The sequence below is a fragment of the Punica granatum genome, chromosome 7 (assembly GCF_007655135.1).
Source record: "Punica granatum isolate Tunisia-2019 chromosome 7, ASM765513v2, whole genome shotgun sequence".
In the NCBI taxonomy this organism is placed as follows: Eukaryota; Viridiplantae; Streptophyta; class Magnoliopsida; order Myrtales; family Lythraceae; genus Punica; species Punica granatum.
This window is the reverse complement of record NC_045133.1, coordinates 9,443,567-9,458,626: the sequence shown is the minus strand read 5'-3', so window position 1 is coordinate 9,458,626 and position 15,060 is coordinate 9,443,567. Positions and strand designations below refer to the sequence as shown.

The following is a 15,060-nucleotide window of genomic DNA, read 5'->3' as shown; positions in this document are numbered from 1 at the left end:
ATCGCTCGACCATTTCAAGATGTTCGGGAAGTTATCTTCTAAATAGAGCACATGTTCGCACCATGCGCAGATACAATTAAATATCTTAAATAACTCTATAGTGTACTAATGATTTGTATGTCTCTGTTGATATTTATTACGTAATTTTACTTCTTCGTTATTGTAAAATTAAATTCTATAATAAGATAATTACCGACTGCTGTGATCGATGGGGATCGGACTCTCGAAAACTCAACAAAAAAGATTAATTCAACAAGAGGGAAGAGTAACTTGTACACTCGTGTACGTGGTTCGAGCGAACAGTGTGCTACCCGTACGCTCACGGGCAAAAGAGGCTTTGCCAATTCTTCTTTTACTATGAGCGATCAATCCGTGGAGTACGAAGCGTTTCCCGAACAAGAAGTAATAAACCATGAACCTCCCCTTGAATTGCAATCCTATCTGATCCATTTCCTACTGAATTTTTCTCATATGGTACGCTCCAGAGGATGCAGAAAATCTCAAATTTAAGAATCCACCTTTTGTTTTACAATCGAAGATATAACACCTAACAGCTAATTAATCTGTTCGGAGATATAATTTTAGCAGATTAACATTTCACAAATTCAACAATGTGGCAAACAAAAGTTTTGTACATATGTACCATGAATCACAGGGTAATTTTCTGATGTAAATCAAATGTTGACCTGTCCAAGATTATAAAAACAGAGTCATATACCTCCCACTTACACGGACAAATAAAACGCGAGGACAAGCAGAAACACTCAAGTTTCTCAAAATGGAGAGATATGTACAAATATACATACACTGCAAGCTTACTTGGTCTCCAAGTTTGGCACACATAAACTTGTGGGAATTTCCGGCCCAAGACCTCGTATAATTCCCACGAATCGCACACACGTCCTATCACTCTTACCAACCCTTAGGGGTTCATCAGGATTTTACTTGTGTTATCTCACAAAAGCATATGTATTGAATTCTGGTGAGGTGAATTGAAATCGCTGGCAGGGTATTGGATTCCTGTAGGAAGATTTCCGAGAACAGATTACATAGAAGTTAGAAGATTGGTGGAATGCAGAACACAAAATGGCCATGTAAATAGTCAAAAAACAAAGGAGATCAAATGAAGGAAAAGTGCTAGAACTGATTTTCTGATAGATGATACTCACGGTCTAGGGCCGTAAACTTTGATCTGGCGCACATGGGTATCTCTTCCATTTAGATGATTTGATAGAACAGCTATTTGCAACATAAAAGTGTTGACAAAGGTTTCCCTGTCCAAGAAAAGATAAATGTCGCCTCTCATAGAATGAAAAGACAAGCATTCTCAATAAAGGTAAACTACCAGCAATATTGCACATCATTTTTTTTTATTTTTTTTGCTGAATGCAATATTGCTCATCATAAGAGACAACAAACAGAGTTTCTAGGCTAATCAATTCATCTATTGATACTATCAGATTTTTCAAACCTATGGTAGTTTTAATGCATAAGAGTGTAAAGCTGAGTCCATTTTGTCAAGGTTCCATTCTATCTTCATCGCAGCTATTTCTGACCATCAAGCATTCTGATTTCATATTTTCAGTGGGTTGGATCATGTCAAAACTCAATGCAATATGACTTCCCAATAATTAACTGCACCGCCCGGAAGAAAGAAGCTCTATCAAACAACTAATTGAAACTTAAAAGGTACCTAATAGTGGACGACTTTGACAGAAAATCACAAAAATGAAATAGGCAAGCAGCTCCAAGTTTCTACGACACAATGATCAGTGCTTCATGAAACTCTTCTTCTCTCTTCAATGAAGTCTGAGTGCAGGCAAAGAAAGCTTACCGGGGATCATTCCCCGAAAGGGATATATAGACCCAGCCAGTCGGCTCGACCAATTCCACGCTCCTTATCTCCTAAAACACCATTTCGAAGCCAACAGAAAACAAACTACGTGAGAAAGAAAAATCAAGAAGATATTAATCAGTTTCAGCCTTCATAACTTAAGCCAACTATAAAACCAAACCTTCAAACTGTGGAACCCATCTCCAGCTCGAACAGAAACCTTACTGGGCGTATAGCTCTCGTCGAGCTTATAATCCACGTACAGCACAACCAGCTTCAAGAAACAGCAGAGTCCGTCAAAGTGGCAAACTATGGAATATCAAAAAAGGCAATTCTGCACGCACTGATGTATCATCTACATATTGTAAAATGCCAATCTGGGTGAAAATAGCAAGTCTTCATACAGCTACGATCGTCGATTCAATTAAGATGTAAAATTGTTGGAGAGGAAGGTCTGACGAATTACTTGAAGCTTGACTTTCTTCTCAAAGTGAACATTCACAAAATGGGGCTGAGCACCGTCGGATCTACGAATCACCCAAATATAAGATGTAAGAAAAAAAAAATCAGAAAGTAAAGCTTTAAATTTCAAATTCCGAGCTGAGGGAGACAGAAAGACAGGAAGGATGCCGGAAATATGTGGAATTTACTGCCAATAGGTCTCGAGGCTGTCGTCGCGGAGAGAAGAGACGCCATTGCCGGACTTCCAGGAGCTCACACTCCACGAAGCCTTCTTCCCCTTCTCTCTTAGGTCATCGTCCTCTGAGAGCACGGGACTACCGCCGGTCAGCTTCCCTTCTTCCTCTCCCTCCGACGACTCAGTCGCCATTGGAGTGATTCTCCGGCGATCACCTCCGCTGGGAATTCGCGACTGCCTCAAAATCGTAAAAACATCATCAACTCATCAGAGACGTTATATCGGAGATTTGAGTTCACCGACAGGGCGGACAAAGTTCTCTTTTGCTCCTTTATCTTTGGCTAATTTACCATTTTATCACATTTCTCTCATTTGTACCTTCTTAGTCCTTCAACTTTTCTATTTTGTTCTTTATGGTCCTCCATCAAGCGGAGTTAACTATACTGCTCTCTTCGGATACTTTCCGGATAGATTAGGTTGCGTTTGGTTTCATAGTAGGATTTAAAATCAGATTTTGATTGTGATTTTGAGTGGAATAAATGGAACCCACCCTTTGACTTTGTATGAATTATGTTGTTTTTTTGTGGAAAAAAATGGTATAAATAAGGCCCACTCTTTGACTTTGTATGAGTTATTTTGTTTTGTAGTGGGTAGAGTTAAGTTAGAATTGTGATTCTAAAATATTATTCTAAAACCAAACAAGTCTAACTTCTCATCCTAAAAAGATTAGATGACAGTTCAATACTATTTATGTAATGCCCCGTCTTTTTTTATTAACTTAGCATAAATAGAAAATTTTAACGTCGTTAAAATTATAAAATATTATTTTATCAAATTACGACTTTATAAAGAATTTTATTATTATTCGAAAAGGTAGAAATAAAATGATGAAATCTTTTGGATTCATTTATACTTTATGGGCTTTAAGCCCATCCTCGATATAAAACTCTTTTTATATATCACGTAAAAACTCATGGATTCAAGGGTTTAACTGAGGGCTTAAGCTCACCCAAGTTCACGCCACACTTAATTCTTTCATGAGAACTAAGTGGTCTCTTATTCTTGTTATAACGAGATATGTAAGCACCCATAATTATGGAGTCCGAGCCTGGCCATTTCGCCACTTCGATATATCTGATGTATATATAATTTTCAGTTATGACTAGTTAAAATATCTTCTTTCCGATGTCATTATTGGTACCTAAACGTTTCAGGTAATGTTCCAGTTATAGAGATAGCCCTATTGCCGATATATTTAATTAATCCAGGAAGCTGAATAGCTTGCTATGATATTGCATATATATATATATATATACAAGCAATATATGGGTATTTCAAACTTGATCTTATTGCAGGTTATGACACGGTTCGACCATAATAGAAGCAATTATAGAGAATCAAGCATAGCTACTGTGTATCTAAAGAATTTTAAAATAAAGGTCCATCTAACATGACAGTGAGTCACGGTAATATATTGGGTATTTTCAGTTTAAGTGTTTAGTACTTCAATTCGAGTGTTTAATACTTTTACTATCCGTAATTAGTAAAAGTGTTTATTATTTTTATTTTCAGTTCAAATATTTAGTATTTCAGTTCAAATATTTAGTATTTTATACAGTTAATCACGAATGATAAAAGTACTATGCATTTGAACTAGAATGCTAAAATTTGAACTCAAATACTAGATGCTTCACCCTAATCCCTTGTCATATTTGAATTTCCCTTAAAATAATGCAGTGACTTCGATATTCCACATTGACATTTAAGTATGATATTTAATTACAACCGGTTATTTGTTAAATAAGCAGATTCGTTGATTATCGGTTAAATAAGCATGTATGTTGGTGGGGTCACAGCAAAAGTATAGCAGTGTCATGATTTTTTGTTTGTAAAATTGAAAATCGGGAAGCATGGATTAATAAATATTTATCCATGTAGAATATTACTTAGAGGTTTGTGCTACTCTACAAAGAACAATTTTTATTTTGTGAAAGAATGATTTTTTTTTCTTTCTTCGTAAGGAGGCTCATAGGCATTATATAAGAATAGAAAATAAAGTTAAATATGAGACACATAAGTTTTAGCAGTGAAGATCCAACCCAAAACATCTAAGTTTTGAATCCATGTGTCACTGCACTAAAGTGATGTTTGTTTACTCCAATTAAGTGCTTAAATTAATTTTTCAACACTAAATTAGATTTAGCTTGTTTGATAAAACAAAATGAAATTGACTTAACTTAATAAGTTAAATAAAAAAGCACCTAATTTAACTCAACTTAAATGATTCAACAACTAAAATCTACTTATTTATTTTGCTTAATCGCTCAACTGAGGTATTTTTCTTATATTTTCACTAGTGCCCCCGAATTTTTTCCAATTTGCAAACCAGTCTCCTTTGTCATTTGCATGAGAAGGAAACCAGAGCACAGGAAAATGGCGACCAGGTGAAGTGGGAGTGTTGGCTCCTGTTGAGACATATTTTCCCACATGAAAAAATTAAATAGAAATTCACGGGTTTATAAGTGAATGAGTAACCACAACCTATCAGTTCGAGTTTTTGAGTTGAAGATGGGCCTGTAGCTTATAGGGTCAGTGAAATTCTACATCGTATCAGAGCATGTAATGCTTCCGTGCGCTTGTGTGATTTCACTCTACGCCAAGTCTAGTTTCGAGATAGCCAAATTGTGCCTCATCTTAGTCCCTCATTATTAATTATCCCCCTTCATTAAGTTCCAAGCACGGTAGTCCAGTCTCGGCTCCTAGTCAATTCTTGAAGGTGGGTATTCAAGTCCATATGGCATGTGTAGGTGAAGCATCAAAACCATAGCTTAGCATATGAGGCCGGGTGTTGAGACATATTGTCTTACATGGAAAAATTAAATAGAAATTCACGGGTTTATAAGTGATTGGGTAACAACAATCTATTAGTTCGAGTTTTTGGGTTGGAGACGGGCCAAATCGCTTATAGGCCTAGTAGACATTTTACAACTTCAATCCAAGATACTAACGCAACAGAGGAGGCTGGGTGCAAGCACATAGGTCGCCCTTTTCCCGTTTTGGGGTATTCTCAAATTTGGTCTATCCTTCAAAAATTTTCTAAGATAATCTAACATTTCACTTCTGTTTCAATTCTAACAGACCGTCAAATTTACATCCTAACTTGATGGAAAATGCGACGTGAGATGTTTCCATCCATCAAGTCCGGACGGAAAATTTAAAATATGCTAATTTGAAACATAAGTGAAACATTAATTGCCTAAAAAGTTTTAAAGGATAAGCTAAAATTGAGAATACTCCCGAACGTTTGGCTACACACAGTTATTTCTCCTAAAATATTTGGTGTTAAATGTTTTTCTCTAGAAAAAATAAACTCATAGCAGTAAAAATATATACAAATTAAACACTATTAATTTGGTTAGGACAATTATTATACATTTAAAATATAAATTTTATCTTTTCATTTTAATTTTTAATAAAAATTAAATTAAATTTAAGTTTTATATTTACTATTTTAATTCTATTTAATGGGGCGAGAATCAACTTAATATATATTAAGTTGATAGAAATGGTAGGAAAACAATTAAGGGAGCAAAAAACTAAATAAACCATTTATTCACAATATTTATTTACCACAATGTATGAAGCATCTATAAAGGACAACTAAAGACTACATCGAACTTACTCATTGTGAATTATATGACTGTAATAAAATTATCAATAATTGCTTTGTAAATGAGCCCCTCAAAGTTAAAATAAGTTTTAAAAGGACTAAACTGTCTCAAATCTATCTATTATATTATGTCATATTATAGGCATTTAATCTTGACTCCCTAGACGTGTGCGATAAGAGGCCGCCATTTGTTCGATGAGAACTTGCCATGTAGGATTTTAGACTATTTTCTTGGCTCCTTGATGCAATTCCCGCCAAGAATGATGAGACCCGACAACAAAAAGATCCCAAGATCGTTCTATAATTAGAATTGATTGACAAATCTTCGACCCGTTGTTTAGGACATAAGCAAGAACCTTGGTATAACTGACCTCAACCCGTTGTTTATTGCGAAACAAGAACCTTAGTATAGGAAGACGCCACAAACGATGGTGACAATTCGTTTCATAAGTCGATGATGAACGCCATGAAAATTTCCGATAAGTTCGAATTAGTTCTTTAAGAACCAAAGAGAATACTCTTACAATTTTCTGAATGTTCATTCTTTTAAAAATTGACTAAGATGAGTATGTATAGACCAAAACTAATCATAATCTGGCACATCTCCTCGTAAAGTAGGGAAAATAAAATCTAAAATATTTATAGAGATATAACTTAATTTATAAAGATATGAAATCTAATATTCTTAAAATATCTCCATGAGATTTAAACTTTAAACAAATATGATGATATCATCTCTTGATCTTCAACAAATATTCCAGAAACTTCTAAAAAATAGTATTATAGTGGGATTAGTCATCTGTATCATATACTTGGATGGAATCTTCTAGAACTTGAATCATGTTGATGCATCTTTGTTGATCACGTGGTTCATGTCCAATGGGTCTCTACGAATTTGCTTGAGCCCAAACCTCTTGAATCATGCCGTTGAGGATTTGCCCTCGGATCATCACCTATAAGGAAGCAAATCGGCAACATTAAAAGTAGCACTTACATTGTACTCTCCGGATAAGTCTAGTTTGTAAGCGTTGTCATTGATGCGCTTTGGAACTTGAAAATGACTATCCCCTTTTGGAAGCAATTTGGAATATCTTTACGTCGGAAATCTCTAATTCCTCATATGCAACCAAACCCAATCTCCGGGTTCAAAAATCAGCTTATGATGCTCCTTGTTGGCGTGTTTTGCATACTACTCCGTTCTTCGCTCAATGTTGAGTTTTGCTTTCTTAAGAATCTACTTGACAAATTCAGCTTTCTTTTTGCCATCTAAATTAACACGCTCAGTCAAAGGTAAATGAGATAAATTCAATGGAGTTAAAGGATTAAATCCAACACAATTTCAAATGGTGAAAATTTAGTAGTAGAATGAACATATCTATTATAAGCAAACTCAATATGTGGTAAACATTCTTCCCATGTTTTGATGTTCTTTTTAATGATTGCCCTTAACAAAGTAGACAAAGTCATATTTACTATTTCTGTTTGTTCATTAGTTTGTGGGTGACAAGTAGTAGAAAACAATAGCGTAGTGCCTAACTTACATCACAAAGTCTTCCAAAAATAGCTCAAGAACTTAACATCTCTATCCGAAACAATTGTTCTAAGCATGCCATGTAATCTTACAATCTTCTTAAAGAACAAATCAGTAACATGCGAAGCATTATCCATTTTATGACATGGAATAAAGTGTGCCATTTTAGAAAATCTATCCACAACAAAAAAAATTGAATCTCTCCCACGTTTAGTCCTAGGTAATCATAATACAAAGTCCATTGAAATATCAATCCAATGCTCACTAGGAATAGATAAAGGAGTATACAAATCGTTGGGTTACATTCTAGAGTTAGCTTGCCTACATGTGACACATCTACCTCAAATTCTCTCAACATCTCTTTTCATATGTGGCCAATATAAGTGTTCTTACAAAATACCTAAAGTCTTTGCAACTCCAAAATATCCCATTAATCCCCCACCATGAGATTCTTGCACTAATAACTCCCTCAAGGAACAATTAGGCACGCATAACTTATTCTCTCGAAACAGGAACCAATCATGTCTAAATAACTTATCACAAGGGGTTTCCTCACAAGCCCGATATTCTGCACAAAATTTATGGTCATCAACATATAAATTTTAGGGGTATTTACCTAAAATGACCCATGGTTTGCTCATTTTGTCAAATCTATCCTATGTTTTTTTTGTCAAATCTATCCCATGGTTTACTTTTTACATCAAATCTATCCTCACGTTATCTTTTCCGTCGACATCTAACGGCCGTGTTGACGTGGCGCCTACGTGGCAAGTGTGGCCCACTATCTCTCCACGTGTCACGTCAGCACGGCCGTTAGATGTTGACGGAAAAGATAATGCTGGGATAGATTTGATGCAAAAAGTAAACCATGAGATAGATTTGACCAAAAAAAAGTATAGGATAGATTTAACAAAACGGACAAACCATGTGTCATTTTAAGTAAAAACCCCTAAATTTTTAATGTGTTCAAAACCAACAATTTTGCATCAAGTGTAGAGAATAATGCATATCTGCGAGAAAGTACATCAACGACCACATTCTCTTTACCTTGCTTATATCGAATGACGTATAGAAACGTCTCAATGAACTCCGCCCATCGAGCATGTCTTTTGTTTAGCTTGTGTTGGCCCTTTATGTATTTCAAGGACTCATGATCGGTGTGAATCACAAACTCCTTAGGCCATAGATAGTGCTGCCACGTCTTTAAAGCTCGAACCAATACATATAGCTCCTTATCATAAGTTGGGTAGTTTAAGGCTACCCCGCTTAGTTTTCCGCTGAAGTAAGTAATCGGTCGTCCTTCCTGCGTAAGAACTGCACCTATACCAATACCTGAAACATCACATTCAATCTCAATTTTTTTGAAAAGTTAGTTAAATATAATAAAGGAGCGTTGGTCAGATTTTCTTTGATTAGCTGAAATGCATTCTCTTGTTTTTCTCCCCATCTAAATCCAACATTCTTCTTGATCACTTTAGTAAGTGGTGCGGCTATGCTATTAAAGTCCTTCACGAACTGCCGGTAAAAACTAGCAAGTCCATGAAAACTACGAACATTACCTACACTTGTGGGACTTGGCCACTCTTTGAATGCACGTACATTCTTTTCATCAACCTGTACAGCTTGTGCACTAACAACAAAATCCCAAAAATACAAGCTTATCGGTGCAAAAAGTACAATTTTTCAGACTAGCAAATAACTTTTCCTTTCTAAGCACATCTAAAATAGATTTCAAATGTATCTTATGATCATCCAAGTTTTTGCTATAAACGAGTATATCATCAAAGTAGACAACAACAAATTTGCTTATAAATGCACGCAAAACATGATTCATAAGTTTCATAAAAGTGCTCGGAGCATTAGTTAAACCAAAAGGCGTAACTAACCATTCATACAAACTATATTTTGTTTTAAAGGCAATTTCCATTCATCTCATTCTTTCATTTTAATCTAATGATAATCGCTCTTTAAATCAATTTTAGAAAATATACAAGAACTATGCAGCTCATCTAACATATCATCTAAGCGAGGAATATGATGACGATACTTTACTGTTATATTGTTGATTGCTCGGCAATCAACGCACATTCTCCACGACCCATCCTTCTTAGGTACAAGTATAACCGGAATGGCGCATGGGTTTATGCTCTCCCTCACATACCATTTCTCCAACAACTCACTTACCTATCATTGAAGCTTTTTTGTCTCCTCAGGATTGCTCCAATAGGCTGGTCGGTTTGGAATTGTCGCACCGGGAACAAAATCAATTTAATGTTCAATCCCTCGGATTGAAGGTAACTCATGTGGTGTTTCCTCGGGAAAGATGTTCTCATACTCCTGCAAAAGAGAAACAACATAACTAGGCAAAGCGTGTCAAGTTCGTTAGTGTTCAAAAATGTCTCTTTGTACAAAAGCACAATCATCGGCTGATTTGAAAACATTGTTCGCTTAATTTCACACATTTTTGCATAGAAATTCTTTTGTTTTCTATCTGATTTTCTCTCAATGGCCGAATTTGGATTTTCTTTTTCTCTATTAGTTTTCTCGGTCTCTCTCTGATTTTCACGCTCTTTCTTTGATCACTCTCTTTTTGCAATATCACTTGATCCTTATATACTTGCTGCAGTGTCAATGGTATAAAAGTGATTGATCATTGATTAAGTACAAAGGAGTATTTGTTTGTAAAGCCATCATGCTTCACATGCCTATCAAACTGCCATGGACGCCCTAGCAGCAAATGTCCTACTTGCATTGGTACTATATCACACAACACTTTATCTTCGTATTTATCGATTCGAAATGCAATTAACACCTGCTTGTTCACCCTTATCTCATCACTATCATTTAACCATTGAAACTTGTACGGTCTAGGGTGCTTCAACATGGATAGTCCCAATTATTCCACCATTGTTGTGCTTGCGACATTAGTACAACTACAACTATCAATAATCACACTATATACCTTGTCTTTGACGTAGCACCTAGTGTGAAAGATGTTCTCCCACTGCACTTCTTTAACTCCTTTTGTTTGTAAGCTCAATGCTCTCCTTGCCACCAATGTCAATGTATCAGGGGCTAAATATTCATTATCGGAAACGTTCTCTAATGGGGGCAAGTCATCGGTGTCGGAATCTTCATTGTTGGTCACAATTTCACCATTGTCTCGCATTACCATGACCCGCTTGTTTGGGCATTAACTTGCTATGTGTCCCCTACCTTGGCATTTAAAAAACTTAATGTCACGATTCCTGGAGGTAGAAGTGTAGATTTTACCTCAAGGAACGTTGCTGGTTGCTTCTTGCTTTTGCTTTGTTTTCGACTTCGACGCTGATTGCTTCTCATCTTTCTTCCATTAATTCGGTTTCCAAGTGGATGTGCTTGAACTTTGGCTTGCGTGTGTACTGCCCCTCCTCTTGAATTGATTCTCAATCTTTATAACCATGTGCACCATATCCTCCATCTCCACAAAATGTTGTAATTCCATGGCATTTTGAATTTCTCGGTTCAATCCCGCCAAAAATCTTGCCATAGTAGCCTCCCGATCATCCTCTACATTTGCTCTAATCATGGCCACTTCCATCTCCTTAAAATATTCTTCTACACTCCAATTACCTTGCCTAAGACTTTGCAACTTATTATACAATTCTTAGTAGTAATAACTAGGAACAAATCGCTTCATCATAACCTTTTCATTTCCTCCTACATATTTGTAGGTGGCTCTCTATTTCTTCGCCCATTTATCACCAATTGATCCCACCAAACAATTGCATAATTTGAGAATTCAATGGCTACCAATTTGACTTTCTTAAGTTCAAAATAACTATAACAATCAAATACAAACTTCACATTTTTCTCCCACTCAATGTATTCTTCGGAATCACTTTTTCCTTGGAATGATGGGATTTTTATCTTAATACTACCAAAGTTATTGTTTTCCTGATTCCTAACTAGCCCCATAATTCTTTTTATCTTCAACCCTCACTTCTCTCGGTTGAACTCTTTCCTTCCTACGTACATTAGGAGCGTTTCATGGCTGCTCCACACGTGTGCTCTCCATCTGATCTATCCGTTCATGAATATGCTCCAACTCCAACTCCAACCTCATCACACGCCTTATTTTACTCATCATAGCCTCCATAAGTACTTTCGGATCAACCAATTCCGTAGCACCTTCGGGAATACTCTTAACACTGTTGTAAGAAATGATTGCTGCAAAATAAAGTTAGAAAGAAATGACCTCACAATTTTCTCCTTTATGTTTTTATACTCAAGAATGTAAATCACTTTACACTCGTGTTTTCATTCAAAAACAAACGTGGCTTTTAACCCTCTAATGTTCTCACCACTCTTGTCTTTTTTCATTCGATAATTTTCTTTCAGATCTTTTGAAACTAAACAAACGATACTCCAAAATTTTTAGCAGCAATTCACCAAGAACTCATCAAGAAAAATTAATGGTCAAAGAAAATTTAAGGAAGAAAGGAAACAAGAGAAAATGCAACTATTATGAAGGATAAAATATATCAAAATGTTAAATGGATGGAAAGAATTAGGATCCAATTGACAATGACAACTTCTTTCGTTTCTTTCGATCTTTTTTTTTTCAGCTTTGTTTTTTCTGGCTGAATTTTTGTTTTGGTTTTTTTTACTAATAATAATCCAGAAAGCACAAACTTGATGAAACGAAACTCAGCAAATTGAAATGAAAATGATAGCATAAACTTGATTTGGAGCTTGATGCTCTAATACTAAATGATACAATTCCCGCCAAGAATGACGAGACACGACAACAAAAGGATCCTAAGATTGTTCTATAATCAGAATTGATTGACAAACCTTCGACCCGTTGTTTACAACATAAACAAGAACCTTGGTATAATTGACCTAAACCCGTTGTTTATTGCGAAACAAGAACCTCGGTATAGGAAGACACCACAAACGGTGGTGGAAATCCGTTTGATAAGTCGATGATGAACGCCACAGAAATTTTCGATAAGTTCGAATTAATTCTTCAAGAATTAAAGAGAATACTCTCACAATTTTATGAATGTTTCTTCTTTTAAAAATTGACTAAGATGAGTATATATAGACCAAAACTAATCCTAATCTGGCCATATCTCCTCGTAAAGTAAGGAAAATAAAATCTAAAGTATCTATAGAGATATGACTTAATTTATAAAGATATGAAATCTAAATATTCCTAGAATATCTCAATGAGATTTAAACTTTAAATAAATCCGATGATATCCTTTCTTGATCTTCAATAAATATTCTAGAAATTTCTAGAAAATGGCATTATAATGAGATTAATTCTCTGCATCATAGACTTGGCTGGAATCTTCTAGAACTTAAATCATGTTGATGCATCTTTGTTGATCACATGGTTCATGTCCAATGGGCCTCCACGAATTTGTTTGAGCCAAAACCTCTTGAATCAGCGTAACCGGTCTAATTGGAACTTGAACTAGATCTCTTGAAGTCATGCTACTATTTGTATCACTCCTCATTTAGTGTCTCTCTTCACTCATCTTTTCTCAATATAATAACTGACATATAAATACATAAACAACAAGCGATGAATGAATTTAATAATTGTAAAAGAAAACGAATCAATTTGGTCATGCAAATCCCGCATGAGTGTTTCAATTCACAGAAATACGAGAATAACAAAAATGCTGATAATATAAAAATATTAAACATAATTTGCACAAAAATAAGGGTGTCACGCTGCTTAATTGAAAATTTGATTGTAAGTTCCCATTATTACAAGTAATTAATTCGAACGAAGTTGCCAAATTTTTTAGAAAAATAACAAAATTACACTCTTTCCCTTCCTAGATTCCAAGAAAAAACAAAATCCCATTATTATGAGCAGACATGTTTCCAAAGCGCAAGAACTCTTGTCATGTAGAGCTCCACGAACATCATTTGCAACATAATGTTCCTAACCTGTTTCCAATCATTCGCATTTTACGGCTATTCCTCCTACAAATAATAAAGAACCAGTGAACTAGACAGAGTACTGAACAGGCCAACAATGTCAATTGGATTTTGTGTAGTCGATTTTCATTCCATTCATACGTACCAACATGACCCTATTGAAAGTAGCCAACATCGCAGAATGTTGCACATAATCTCCTTGACTTGAGTGGTCCTACTCCTCGGGTCGGGTCGGGTGGCAACCGAGACTTCAATTGGGCTTCATCTTCATCATGGGCCCTGAACAAGTCACAACCCGTTTAGAAACACCCCTGGCCCTGGGATCTGTTTGCCACCAAATTATGGCATCAGACCCATCTTTTGCAAAGTGCTAAAAACGAGTATAAGTAATTTATTTTTCAAAATTTTTCTAACAGTCAGGTATCCTGCCCACCCACCCCCCACCCTTTTGTGAATAGGTATCATGGGCTTATGTCCAACCTAATTCCTCCCCGGTTGATCGTAATAACATGTTATCTGTGGCAGGCACATTCAGAAAATTTACTTCGCAGGATACCGACATCAAGAAGAGGCTCATTAACCCAACAGGACATAAGCAAACATGAGGGGACCGAGTATAAGAAATTCTAATTTGTGGAAAATAATCGCAAATAAGAACTTCAAGAATATTCCGGGTGGAGTTAGAGCTAGCATCGTTAAGCTGAGTCACCAATGATGCTCAATTTGTTGCATTGCTCAGCATTGCGAAGATTTGAATTAATCCAAAGATGCACCATTCGGCTTAGTCTCGGGCTAGTGTTACTGAGAGATAATGAACTAATGGCGTTTTTATTGTTTATTAGAATAACACCTTTTGTATATATACATACATACATATATATATATAATTTGAGCGAGACAAGAAAGACAATACAGGAGAGGCTCACATGATCTGCAATCTCAAATCCCTTACATAATCTTTTCCATCTGTTATATATTTGAATGGGAATTGGAGACGAGAAGCTATTATGACCACATACCTAAATTCTGGATCTTATTTAGTTTTGGCAATAATTTTGGATTCCATTTAAAAATTCTTACCTGCCGAAACTCTCTTTTTTTAGGAAAACGGTTTGTTTTCCACTCAAACGCCAAACTGCACACGCTATGCCATTCTACTTGAAAACGAAAATACTGTGGTCTCCACATAAATAATTACAATCCATTTTCGACTTGTTTCAATATGTGGCTTGAATCTCATAAGTTGTCTAGAAGTTACATTCCTATATATATAATATCGAAGGCATTCGAAGTTAAGTTTTGTGACATCCACTAATACTAAAGCGCTCCATGACATCTAAATTATGAAGAGGATAATTTTGCATGACAATTGCTCTCGATTAGAAAACAAGAGATTTCTATATTCAATTATTCTTATCGGAATTTCTCATATACCTTTTATTTTCTCT

General features: G+C 35.6%; 1 protein-coding gene and 1 long non-coding RNA gene across 2 annotated transcripts; both read right to left on the bottom strand.

The window, feature by feature from the left end:
* Positions 1 to 579: 579 nt before the first annotated feature.
* On the bottom strand, positions 580 to 2,747 carry LOC116212742 (anaphase-promoting complex subunit 10-like). The gene is made up of 6 exons (XM_031547418.1): positions 2,485 to 2,747; positions 2,301 to 2,361; positions 2,016 to 2,108; positions 1,835 to 1,905; positions 1,170 to 1,274; positions 580 to 1,020 (listed from the first exon to the last, which is right to left on the bottom strand). The coding sequence occupies exons 1-6, from the start codon at positions 2,661 to 2,663 to the stop codon at positions 951 to 953; spliced, it is 579 nt and encodes a 192-aa protein (XP_031403278.1). The 5' UTR covers positions 2,664 to 2,747; the 3' UTR covers positions 580 to 950.
* Positions 2,748 to 13,392: 10,645 nt separating this feature from the next.
* On the bottom strand, positions 13,393 to 14,820 carry LOC116215055. The gene is made up of 2 exons (XR_004158400.1): positions 14,322 to 14,820; positions 13,393 to 13,891 (listed from the first exon to the last, which is right to left on the bottom strand). It is a non-coding gene; the product is annotated as an uncharacterized LOC116215055 (long non-coding RNA).
* Between the last annotated feature and the right edge of the window lie 240 nt (positions 14,821 to 15,060).

Coding starts and splice junctions, on each gene's coding strand:
- LOC116212742 (XM_031547418.1), bottom strand. CDS start 2,663: ATGGCGACTGAGTCGTCGGAGGGAGAGGAAGAAGGGAAGCTGACCGGC. Junction 2,362..2,484: donor AGCCTCGAGACCTATTGGCA/GTAAATTCCACA, acceptor GGTGATTCGTAG/ATCCGACGGTGCTCAGCCCC. Junction 1,275..1,834: donor CTTTCGGGGAATGATCCCCG/GTAAGCTTTCTT, acceptor TTTCTTGGACAG/GGAAACCTTTGTCAACACTT.